Source organism: Phytophthora cinnamomi, assembly GCF_018691715.1.
Source record: "Phytophthora cinnamomi strain GKB4 chromosome Unknown Contig92, whole genome shotgun sequence".
In the NCBI taxonomy this organism is placed as follows: Eukaryota; Oomycota; class Peronosporomycetes; order Peronosporales; family Peronosporaceae; genus Phytophthora; species Phytophthora cinnamomi.
This window is the reverse complement of record NW_027151025.1, coordinates 996,887-1,007,845: the sequence shown is the minus strand read 5'-3', so window position 1 is coordinate 1,007,845 and position 10,959 is coordinate 996,887. Positions and strand designations below refer to the sequence as shown.

The 10,959-nt window shown below is 58.9% G+C and overlaps 5 protein-coding genes across 5 annotated transcripts; 2 read left to right on the top strand and 3 right to left on the bottom strand.

The window, feature by feature from the left end:
* Nucleotides 1-158: 158 nt before the first annotated feature.
* IUM83_02884 (DNA-binding protein, 42 kDa) lies at nt 159-1,340 on the bottom strand (the record flags this gene model as incomplete). The annotated part of the gene is made up of 1 exon (XM_067926841.1): nt 159-1,340. One exon carries the CDS (start codon nt 1,338-1,340, stop codon nt 159-161), a length of 1,182 nt encoding a protein of 393 aa, XP_067784167.1.
* A 357-nt stretch (nt 1,341-1,697) lies between these two features.
* IUM83_02883 (pescadillo-like protein) lies at nt 1,698-4,166 on the top strand (the record flags this gene model as incomplete). Its single annotated transcript, XM_067926840.1, has 6 exons — nt 1,698-1,897; nt 2,021-3,437; nt 3,515-3,585; nt 3,668-3,738; nt 3,817-4,012; nt 4,097-4,166. 6 exons carry the CDS (start codon nt 1,698-1,700, stop codon nt 4,164-4,166), a joined length of 2,025 nt encoding a protein of 674 aa, XP_067784186.1.
* A 521-nt stretch (nt 4,167-4,687) lies between these two features.
* On the bottom strand, nt 4,688-6,778 carry IUM83_02882 (Pescadillo-like protein; the record flags this gene model as incomplete). The annotated part of the gene is made up of 1 exon (XM_067926839.1): nt 4,688-6,778. One exon carries the CDS (start codon nt 6,776-6,778, stop codon nt 4,688-4,690), a length of 2,091 nt encoding a protein of 696 aa, XP_067784166.1.
* Nucleotides 6,779-7,020: 242 nt separating this feature from the next.
* Nucleotides 7,021-7,980, bottom strand: IUM83_02881 (Major Facilitator Superfamily (MFS) transporter; the record flags this gene model as incomplete). The annotated part of the gene is made up of 1 exon (XM_067926838.1): nt 7,021-7,980. The coding sequence occupies one exon, from the start codon at nt 7,978-7,980 to the stop codon at nt 7,021-7,023; it is 960 nt and encodes a 319-aa protein (XP_067784165.1).
* Nucleotides 7,981-9,487: 1,507 nt separating this feature from the next.
* On the top strand, nt 9,488-10,884 carry IUM83_02880 (Sporangia induced Major Facilitator Superfamily (MFS); the record flags this gene model as incomplete). Its single annotated transcript, XM_067926837.1, has 2 exons — nt 9,488-10,782; nt 10,875-10,884. 2 exons carry the CDS (start codon nt 9,488-9,490, stop codon nt 10,882-10,884), a joined length of 1,305 nt encoding a protein of 434 aa, XP_067784164.1.
* Between the last annotated feature and the right edge of the window lie 75 nt (nt 10,885-10,959).

Here is a 10,959-nt window from a genome sequence, read left to right as displayed (position 1 = left end):
CGCTCCAGCCTGCCGCTAGCGCTCGAAGGCTGAAAGGAAGGAAGCGCCACCGCCGTGTCGCTCGCCCCTACCGCCGCTGCACTGAGCGTTCGGTACAGCTACAGCCAACCGCGGGCGGAGGGACGGGAGACGGGAGACGGGCGGGAGAAGGAGACGACTTACGCGGTCGTTTTTTTCTTCTTCTTCTTGTTCTTCTTCTTGAGGGAGGAAGCAAGGATCTTGGCGGTCTCCTCGTCTACGGTCTTCTCCGAGTGCACGCGGTCGCCCGGGAAGGCGAGGCCCGTGATCTTGGTGGTGCCGCTGGGCAGCAGCAGCACCGTGACCTTGAAGTGCGCCACCTTGTCGCCGGGACGGCCCTCCAGGATCGGGTAGGCCTGCAGCAGGTCGTGCTTGACGCACTCGACGACGCCCATGCGGGCCTGGCTCTCGTCCTCGAAGGCGCGGATCGTGAAGGGCAGCGTCGGGAACTTGCTGTTGATCTCCTTGAACACGTAGCGGGAGGCCTTCATCTTGAGGCGGTACTGCTTGTCCACCTGGCGCTTGAAGACCGTGGTGCGGCGCTCGCTGTTCACGGGCTTCTCGCTGCCGGTGGTGTAGCACACGTCGATGGTGTAGACCTCGTTGGGCTCGAACGTCACCTTGGGGGTGCGGTTCTCCACGTCCATCTTCTGCGCGATGACCTTGTTGCCGTCGATCACGAAGCGCTTGAGCTGGTGCATGAGCGTGCCCTGCAGGCTCTTGACGCCGTACGACTCCTCGAGCTTGGTCAGCGCCTCGGTCACCTGCAGGTTCGTGTTGCCCGGCTTGATCAGGCGCGCGCAGAGCTCCACGGCGTCGTGCGCGCACTTGAGCACGTCGGCCTCCTCGCCCTGGAGCTCCGGGAACTCGGCGGCGGCGGCCGAGCCCTCGGCGGGCACGACGGCCGTGTGGGCCACCACGGCGATGTAGCCATCGATGTGGCAGCCCAGGTCGATCTTGACCCAGTCGCCGGCCTTGAGCGCGAGCGACTCGTTCGGCAGCGGCGAGAAGTGGCAGATGACCTCGTTGGCCGAGATGGACGTGGGGAAGGCCACGCCCTTGTCGATCTTCTTGCTCTTGAAGATGGCGGCGCAGCGCTGCTCCACGATCAGGTCGCCGAACTTGCAGAGCTCCACCACGTCCTTGCCGGCCTCGAGCTGCGCCAGCACGCCCTCGAGCGCCGACTGCGCGATCTCGGCGGCCAGGCGGTACTTGGTGACCACGTCCGAGTTGCTGCAGTCCTCCACCTCCTCGGCGGGCGCCTGCACCTCCTCCTCCACGTCGCTCACGTCGCTCACACTGCGCTCGTCGTCCGAAGGCATCTTGGCTCTTTAGCGACAAATTCTAAGATGCAAAGATATCTGCTATGGATAGGGGGGGCAAAGGATCCACAGCCACCCAACGGACGGATCCGTGTGGCGCACACCAGAAAAGCAGTACTCGCAGCACACACTGAAATAGCAGTCGCACTTTGCCGAGACGAACAGCCTACAACTCGGATAGGGCTAGGGCGGATGGAGTATTGTATCGGATGGACGCTGTTAGGTCTGCGTCAGTACGTTAAAGATGGCTACATGTCTGCACGCATTTTTAGCCTATTGTCGTCCTCGACGGGCATCACTCGGTCAAGAGCCCAACGGCGCCAAAAGGAGGAGCGTTCTACTGTAGCGGCGACGGCCATGGCGGAGGAGATCGTGCCCAACTCGGTGGGCTGGTACATCCTGGAGGGCTACCCGTGGTGGCCCGTGTACATCTGCGACGTGACCAAGCTGCGGCCGACGCTGCACCTGCTGGGCAGCGGCCACAAGAAGATCCTCAAGAAGGCGCGCGACTTCCCGGACGACTTCATCGTCGTCTACTACTTCGGCTCGCACGACTTGTACGTCTAGTTGTCGACTATTTTTTTTTATTTTTTTTGTCAAAAATAGGGGGTGGCTGTCAAAAACTCGGCCCGGTTCTTGACAGTTAGTTGCGCGTTGCCAATTTTTGACATTTTTGACAGCTCGCTCGTGGGGCTCAAGAAGGGCGTGCTGCGCCCCTGGGACTGCGCGCAGAAGGACCAGTTCCTCAAGGGCCACCCCAAGCACCTGTCCAAGAAGAAGGGCGTGATGGAGGAGCTGCTGGAGGCCGTGCAGGAGGCCGAGGAGTACCTGTCGCAGCCCGAGGACATCCGCCTGCCGCAGCACATGGTGCCGTCCGACCTGGACCCGACGCTGGAGCCGCCGCCGCCCGAGCTCGTGCCGCAGGAGATGGCCCAGGACCCGGAGGACGACGAGGACGAGGACGCCGAGCCCATGGACGTGGACGACGGCGACGCGCCCGAGGATGACGAGGACGCCGAGGGCTCGGACGAGGACAGGAAGCGCAGGAAGAAGAAGGAGGACAGGAAGAAGGCCGCCAAGGACAAGAAGGACAAGAAGGAGCGCGAGAAGAGGGAGAAGAGGGAGAAGAAGGAGCGCGAGAAGAAGGACAGGAAGGAGAAAAGGGAGCGCGAGAAGAAGGACAAGAAGGACAAAAAGACCAAGAAGACCAAGGGCAAGGACGACGACGACAAGAAACGCAAGAGCGACGCCGCCAGCGACGCCAAGAACGCCTCGCCCGCCAAGGTGGCCAAGACGGCGGAGCAGACGGACGTCAAGAGCGAGCCCGTGGCGGTGAAGAAGGAGGCCGACGAGAAGAAGCCGCCCCCGCCGGCCGACATGACCTCGGAGCAGCTGAGCATTCTGCTGGAGAAGGAGATCCGCTGGATCCTGGTCAACTGCCCGTTTGAGGAAATGACGACCAAGTCGGTGCGCAAGCAGCTCGAGGACCGGCTGCACATGGATCTGCGCCACCACAAGGCGTCGATCAAGGAGGGCGTCGCGCGCGTGATCGCGTCTATGGAGGAGGAGGATGGGGGCGACTCGGCTTCGACAGCCCCTGACGAGTCGGCAGCCACTCCTACCGCTGATGTCAAGTCGAACGTCAAGGTGGAAGCGAACGAGGCCGCTGTGCCTGTTACTCCCGATGCTGTGGTGAAGAAGGAAGCGGAACTCGCCATCGATGAGGAAGCTGCTCGCGCGAACGAGCTTGAGCGGACAAAGACGCAGCTCGAGGCAGCGTCCAAAAACCTGTCGTTGGCACTCGACTTGGAGCCTAAGATCATGGATGTGCTGAACTCGCTGAAGGCCTTTGACACTGTAGACAAGGACGTGCTGGCGGCTTCGACTCTACAGCCTAGACTGGTTAAGCTGAGGGCGCATCGGTCATCAAACATCGCCGAGCTCGTCTCGCTCTTAGTGAAGAAATGGGATGTCGAGGACATGGTTCCAGCTCCAAAGCCCATCACGGAGGAAGAAATTCTAAGCCACAAGCAGAAACTGGAGAACTCAGAAACCTCTCACGATGAGATGCTTGTGTGCTTGAACCTGCTGGACGAGGTGAGTTTGCACGAGTGCTCAGCCGTCTTTTCGGCACTCAACTAACTATGTGTATGACTACCCCATGCGTACTGTAGATGCCCCTGACAATGGATCACTTGAAGAAGACAGGACTCGCGCGCGCGGTGTCCAAGCTGCGCCAGCACGGGTAAGTAACCGTAATCGTGCTTTATCCTTGGATCGCCTCTATCATGCGGTGTCTAAGTGGTGTGTTCTGTCGTGGTTTTCAGTAATGACAAGGTTTCCGCCAAAGCCCATGATCTTCGGCAAAAGTGGATCAAGCAAATTAATGCCGACAGTGGTACGATGCTTAGCAGCATTGTCTGCAATATACCTGGCGTCTAACTTCCGGCGGTACCTTGTTTGGTGTGCATAGCAGATTCGGGTTCCGATCACCTCAAAACTCTCAAGACCCTTATTCGAGTCTTGGAGCTGCAGAGTGATGGTGCGGACGAGCGCAAGGTTCAAAGCAAGCAGTTGGCTGCGCTTGAACAATTGCATAGCATGGCGCTGAATACCCGGGACATCATAGAGTCCAAGGTCGGCATCTCTGTATCCAAACTGCGCAAGTCCAGGTAAGCTTTCCTGGGGCTTTCACTGCACGATCTCGTGGACAGATCTAACTTGTATACGCGTCTTCCCGTGCTTGATGTCGATAGCAATGATAAGATATCACAGTTGGCAAAAAAGCTCCGAAAGAAATGGCAAGCCGAAGCCAAGGCGGCGTAGGGACTAGCCGTACGATTGCTGTTTTGGGGCAAAACCGACGCCACAATGTTCGAGACTTGTAGAGCGGTGCAAACCACAGATATCCCACTGGTGATCTTCACTGCTCAGGCGGTACATGTTCGGAGGCAAGATATTCTAAGCGGAGCATCGATGGGCATTGTATCCCACTGGAATTCATTTGCGTATAGTGGTGAATTGATATGGGCGCCGCGTTGGTGAGTTTGGGTTTCGTCCAGCTGGCGTATCTATTCACGATCAGAGTTGCCTCAACGCCGTAACGAAATACTATGTTCGTGACATACCAGAGCACCAACCAGAGAACACGAGCATCTCCAATGTCTTCGTATTTCTCCTTCACGTGCAGTCGTATATTACTACTACGTTAGTAGAAGTAGTTCAGAGCACAGCACTTGAAAGCTCAGGCCGGGCTTGCCGCCACATTTACCAACGAGTCAGTCTAACGTTAAGCTAGTCAACGCATGTGGAGTTGTGTGAACGAATGAATACATTGGCACTTAAGTCTAATTGGCGTTCTTGCCCTTGGTCTTCCGCTTACGCTTCTTGGAGACCTCCTTGCTCGATGTGCTCTCGACCTCCTTGGACTTCTCCTTCTCGGCCTCGACCTTGGCGCGCTTGTCCTCGAGCTTCTGAATCTTGTCGGCCTTCTTGCCCAGACCGTATTGCATGCGGTCGTACAGACGCTTGGCCTTCTTCGACATCATGGTCTTAGCCAGCTCCTTAAGCTCCGCGGCTTCCTCCTCCTTCTTGGCGCGCTTCGACTTCTTTTCGGTGGTGGTGTCGGCCTTGCGCTTCAGCGACGACGTCTTCTCTTCCTCCTGCTCCTCCTCCTCCTCTGCCTCTTCCGTGTCATCCTTCTCATCGTCGCCTTCTTCTTCCTCCTCCTCCTCTTCATCATCTTCCTCCTCTTCATCATCATCACCGCCCTCCTTCTCAGCATCCTTGCCGTCCATCTCGGCCTTGAGGTCAGCAGCATAGGCCTCCTCCTGCTCTTCGGCATCCTCGTCTTCGGAGTCTGAAGCGCCCTCGTCGCCCACGGCGCCAACCTCGCGCAGCACCTGCGAGGCCGACTTGAGCTTCTCCAGCTCCTTGCGGTACTCGGGGGTGTAGCCCTCCTGCTCGTCGTTCACGAAAGGCGAAAGGTGAGGCGGCAGCTCCGCTCCAGGGACGTAACGCGTCAGCGGCAGCAGAATGCCGTTGTTGACCGAGTCGAACACCCACTGCGGCTGCACGTACTCGCGGTTGAAGTAACGGTGGCCCTGGTGCGGGCGATCCATGATGTGGTGCGTGATACGAGTGCTCTTCTCGTCGAAAGGCGAGCCAGCGCCGTCCCAGCCAAGCGTAGCGCCGTGCGAGCGCAGCACCAGCTCCAGGGTGGCGGAAGGCACCTCACGAGACAAGAAGAAGGTCAGGCCGCTGAAAAGGCTCTTCTCGCTGCGCTCCTTACGCTGCTCGCTGTAAATCTGCGCAGCAAGCTGGTTCGAGGCAAACGCGGCCTCCAGAGGCTCGCTCATCTCGCCGTACGAGGCCTCGTCCTCATCCTCATCGTACTCGTCAACCGGGTTGGCAACGTCCTTGGCGAAGGCGCCACCGAGCGTCTTGATACGCTTCTCGGAGTCCTTCTGCTGCTGGGAGATGTCCTTGTGGGCCTCCTCCTGCTGCTGCTCGTCCGTGTCCTCGGCGTCCTCCACGTCCTCGTCCTCGTCCTCCTTGACGCGCTCCAGCTCGAGCGCCGCGAGCTGCGCGCCCGCCGCGTCCAGCTGCAGGTTGATCTTGGGCGGGTAGGCCACGCCGATCTGCATGTAGAGCTGGGCGTTGACGAACTTGAGCAGCACCTCGTAGAACTCGAGGAAGGTGAGCATGACGCGCACGTCCACGCGCTTGTCCACGGTGGGGGTGAACTGGTGGGGCACGAGCCACGTGACGGTCTGGCCCTGCACGTTGGCCTGGTAGTAGATGCCCTTGATGCTCACGAAGACCTTGGTGAGCGCGCGCGTGGCCACGACGTAGTTCTGCCACTCGCGCACGAGGCGCAGACACACGGCGGTGACCTCGGCGTGGACGCCGTTGCCCGTGGGCATGAGTGCGAACAGGTGCACGAGGCACAGCGCGTCGTCCAGGTCGCCCAGCGCGTCCACGAAGCGCGGGTAGCGCTCCTTGACGATGTGGTCGAGCTCGTACGTGGGGCGGTTGGCGTGCTTGCGCTTGGCGTCCTCGTAGTGCTTCTTGCCCATGGCCTTCTTGACCTTCTTCATGAAGGTCTTGAACTCGCGGAACTTGTCCAGCACGGGCTCGTGCGCCAGGAACATCACGTCCTTGACGTAGTAGTACGTCTTGTCCTTGCCCGAGGGCTTCTTCTTGGGCTCGCGCGGGTAGATGCCCTTGAGGATGCACAGCCGCCGGAAGTCCTTGAGCGTCACCTGCAGCCGCTTGAGCGCCTGGCTGCGCGTCATGTAGTTGGCGGCCGAGCCGCGCATGCCCTTGCGCTGCTCCTTGCCCAGCTTGGCCAGGCGGCGCTTGCTGCCCATGGCATCGGTCTGCTTGGCCTTGATGGACTTGAGCTTCTTCTTGCCCTTCACGCGCTTGGTCGGCATCTTGTAGGAAGGCTCTGGGAAGGCTGGGGAGACGTAGGGAGACAACTAGGCACAGGTAGCGGACTGCGGCTCGTGTGTCAAAGCCCGAAGTGGTTGGTTGGGCTCCAGTCGTTTCGGCAGCAGACCGGTGTGGCGCACGTGAACTTGCGGCGGTTTAGTGACTGGCTGCGCGGTTTAGTGACGGGGCAAGTTGCTGTTGAAGTTGTCGGACCAATCAAGGTGCATTTGGGTTTTAATGTATTTTACCGAGCTGGGGCGGTCACCTCGCCGCCCCGGGACCAGAGAGAGCGCTCGTTGTGGATCTGGATGAGCACGGAGGAGACAGCGGACGAGGCCACGAAGAAGCTCAGGTACTTGAACGACCTGGCCCGACTGCCGACACCCTTGAAGAGCAGCCCCCATGCCAGGCCGCCCATGTTCCCGCCAGCGCCGACGATGCCGGACGTCACGCCCGTGTACTCGGGGCAGACGTAGGGCACGATGCCGTACGTGGTGCCCGTGGATGCCTGGGCGAAGAAGCCGAAGACGACGAGGCACGGGATGCTCCACGCCAGCACGCGAATGTGGCTGTAGAGGTACAAGAACAGCGCTTGGAAGGCGAGGCAGACCAATTGCATCGAGATGCGGCCCTTCATGTCGTAGTGCCGGTTGGCCACGTCCGAAGCGTAGCCTCCGATCGCTCGGGCGAAGATGCACATGAGTCCGAAGCAGGACGAGATCACGCTGGCCTTGGTCTGAGTCAGCAAGCGACACGCATCTTCGGCGGTGGACGGGTCGCAGTGCGGTCGTTTGAAGTCCTCGTAGTAGTAGAGACTCAACACGTTGTGCACTTGCAGCTCCACACCGAAGCAGCAGGCGTACTGGAAGGCGAGGATCCAAGCGACCGGTTGTCTGGCCACGGCCATGAAGCCGTAGTACAGCTCCGACTTGGCGCGGTCTGCCATGACGTGGTTGCGCTTCAAGTCGACGTAGTTGCCCTGCGGACAGTCGTCCGAGAACAAGTACGTGCAAATTCCAATTGCGACCATCAGGATGGCAGGGAACAGTAGCGCTATCCTCCACCCGTAGTTGTCCGAAATCGTGTTGTTCACAGTGATCAGATCGAAAACTAGGGGCGTCACCAAGTACGTCACTCCGGCGCCCAGGTTTCCCCAGCCGCACGAAATGGCATTGGCGCTGCCAACGACCTCGCGCGAGAACATAGTTGATGTCCAGTACGCAGTGGCCACGAAAGTGCAGCCGACGAGACCAATGAAGAACCTCGCCAACATTAACCCAGTATAGCTCGTCACAAGCGTTGCTGAGGCCACAGGAAGTGCTCCAACGACCAAGAGCACAGCTTGCACACTACGAGCCCCGTAGCGATCGCACAGCGGTCCTACAATGAGACGGCCGAGGATGGTGCTGGCGAGCGAGACGATGTTGGAGTTCGACACTTGGTCTTCCGTGAGCTTGAGCTGCTTCTTGATCGTGGGCATGAGCGGTGGGATGGAGAACCACCCGAAGAATGCAATGAAGAAGGACAGCCACGAGTAGTGGAACGCTCTCATGTGCGGGCGCTGGAAGCTGAAGAGCCGGATTTCGGTGGCTTTGTCGCCTTGGTGCGGATCGGTGCAAATGTCAAAGGAGAATTGGCGTGGTTGTTCTGACTGCAGGATCGGGATCTGGCGGTACGGGTCCGTTGGCATGCCATGATACGGGGTGGACTTGTGCGCGGTGGCAGTTCTTGTCACGTTGGCGATGCCCAGATCCAGCGGTGGCCGAGGAGTTTCAGCGACCATGTCGACGCGGTTGGAAGTGGGGTACCCCAGGTCGATCAATGTGCGAGGCAGTCTCGACATCGTGGTGGAGACCGAGTCGTTGTTGTGCCGCTGAGTGTTGCGTGGAGTGGCTTGCGCGCTTCGATGCGAAAGGAAAAGTGAGGTGGGGCCGTCGTGAGAGAGCATATCGGTGAGTAACCCAGTTGCCTCTCGCTGACCGATTCAAGTGTCTGCACCACCGCACAAGCCTGTCCTCGGTTCAGTTGTCAAAAGCGGCCTGTGGCCATCGCCAGCAGCAGTTCTGCTTACCGCACGACTTGTAGACTTGTAGGCTTGTAGCGGCCTTCCTCTTAGGCGCGTTCAGCGCATCGCCCTCGCTGGCTTTCTGAAGTAGGTATCAACGATAGCCGGTCAATGGCATCGCGTGGACAAAGGGCTCGATAAACACCGCTTTCCAGGCGAGGTGAAGCGTGGGCGGACGCTTCCACGCAGTGACGAGGTAAGGCTTATTGCAACAGCACTTACAGCAGCAACCTCGAAGGTGTGCTTCGTTCGTGTTCACGCAAGGCAAGGCAACCTCAAGACAGCCCGGACGAGTACCAGTTTGATTGCAGAGGCTTGAACCAGGCCCCCTCGTAAACGCTCTGAGCGAGATCGCCTGTCCTGGACATGCAAAGTTGTCCCCACTTGAGTTTTACCACCAAGTTTGTAGGCGCTGCATTTACGCCTCCAGTGCCTCACACAAGCACGAAAGCACGAAGAGTAGAGCGATATGATCAGTGTAATGTCAAGCAGCACTTCATTACGAAACCACTCGTTCCAATTGCGTTCGGCTCCATTCCCCGCATCACAAAATCGCGAATCACACGCTACCCCAACGCCGCCCGTGGGTAAGTGGGTCGCGGTTACTGTCGCACAATCGTTCATTCGCAATTCTACCTTGAGGACCATGCGCTCTCTACAAATGATGGATCAGTGCCTAGAGGTATCCCCTCGTGGAATTTGTGCGTCCTCGGAGGAGCCCTACTACGCTCAGGTGTCTCTACAAGTTGGCGAAGCTAATGCTCATCAACGGCGAACAACGTTCCCCATCCGAACGGACCCGCTGCAAGGCGACAAGGCCACGGAGATCAAGCTGCTGAGCGTGGCTCGCCCCCACATGAGGGCGTTCCACTACGCCTGGCTGTCCTTCTTCTTTGCCTTCTTCGGCTGGTTCTCCATCCCTCCACTGATGCCTACCATCAAGAAGCAGCTCGGGCTGACGGCCGACCAGGTCTCCAATTCCAACATCGTGTCAGTGGCGAGCACCATTCTCGGCCGCGCCGTGGGTGGGCCCTTGTGCGATCGCTACGGCTCGCGAACCGTCCAGGCGGTACTGTTAGTCGTTGGCGCCATCCCCGTGGCTTCAGCCGCGCTCGTGACGAACTATACAGGACTGATGCTCGCTCGGTTCTTCATCGGTCTGGTCGGCTGCTCGTTCATCGCGACAACCTACTGGACCTCGACCATGTTCTCCAAAGAAGTGGTCGGGACTGCAAACGCCCTCGCCGCTGGTTGGGGCAACCTCGGTGCTGGAGCTACGACACTGATCACGCCGCAGCTTTTCAACTTGGTCACCACGGGCGGCGCTCTGTCGGACAACATGGGGTGGCGTGTTGCCATTCTGTTCCCGGCCTTCTTCATGGTGGTCACCGGCGTCGCGCTCTACTTCAATTCAGACGACTGCCCCCAAGGACAATACAAGGACCTCAGGAAGAACAACACTATCGACATTGCCGCGACGAAACCTGCTGTCGACTTGAAACAGGGACTCGTGCATGTTGCCAAATTGCCCGTCACTTGGATTTTAGCATTCCAGTATGCCTGCTCCTTCGGCGTCGAACTCCAGGTGCACAACGTTCTCACAGAGCACTACTACGAGGACTTCACGTACTCGGACTGCGATCCTCTAACAGACCCGAGCGAGTGTCGTCGTCTGACTCAAAGTCGCGCCACTCTCATTTCATCCCTCTTTGGCTTGATGTGCTTGTTTGCTCGCGCACTTGGCGGGTATTTCTCTGACGTAAGCAACCGCCGCTGTGGTATGAAAGGCCGAATCGCTGTCCAGTTCCTCGCATTTGCTGGCCAAGCCGTCTTCTTGTACTTGTACAGCACGACCACGAACCTGTCCGCCAGCATCCCTCTCCTGGTTTTCTTCGGCATTTTCGTGCAGGCCTGCACCGGCAGTACCTATGGTATCGTTCCGTACGTGTTGCCATCGTTCACGGGGGCTACGTCCGGGTTTGTAGGGGCTGGCGGCAATGTCGGCGCACTTTGCTGGAGTCTGATGTTCAAAGGTATTGGTAACCACGCGACATCGTTCAAATACCTGAGCATCTTCGTAGCGGCCGCCGCGGTCGCCACTTTTGGTATTAAGGTGCC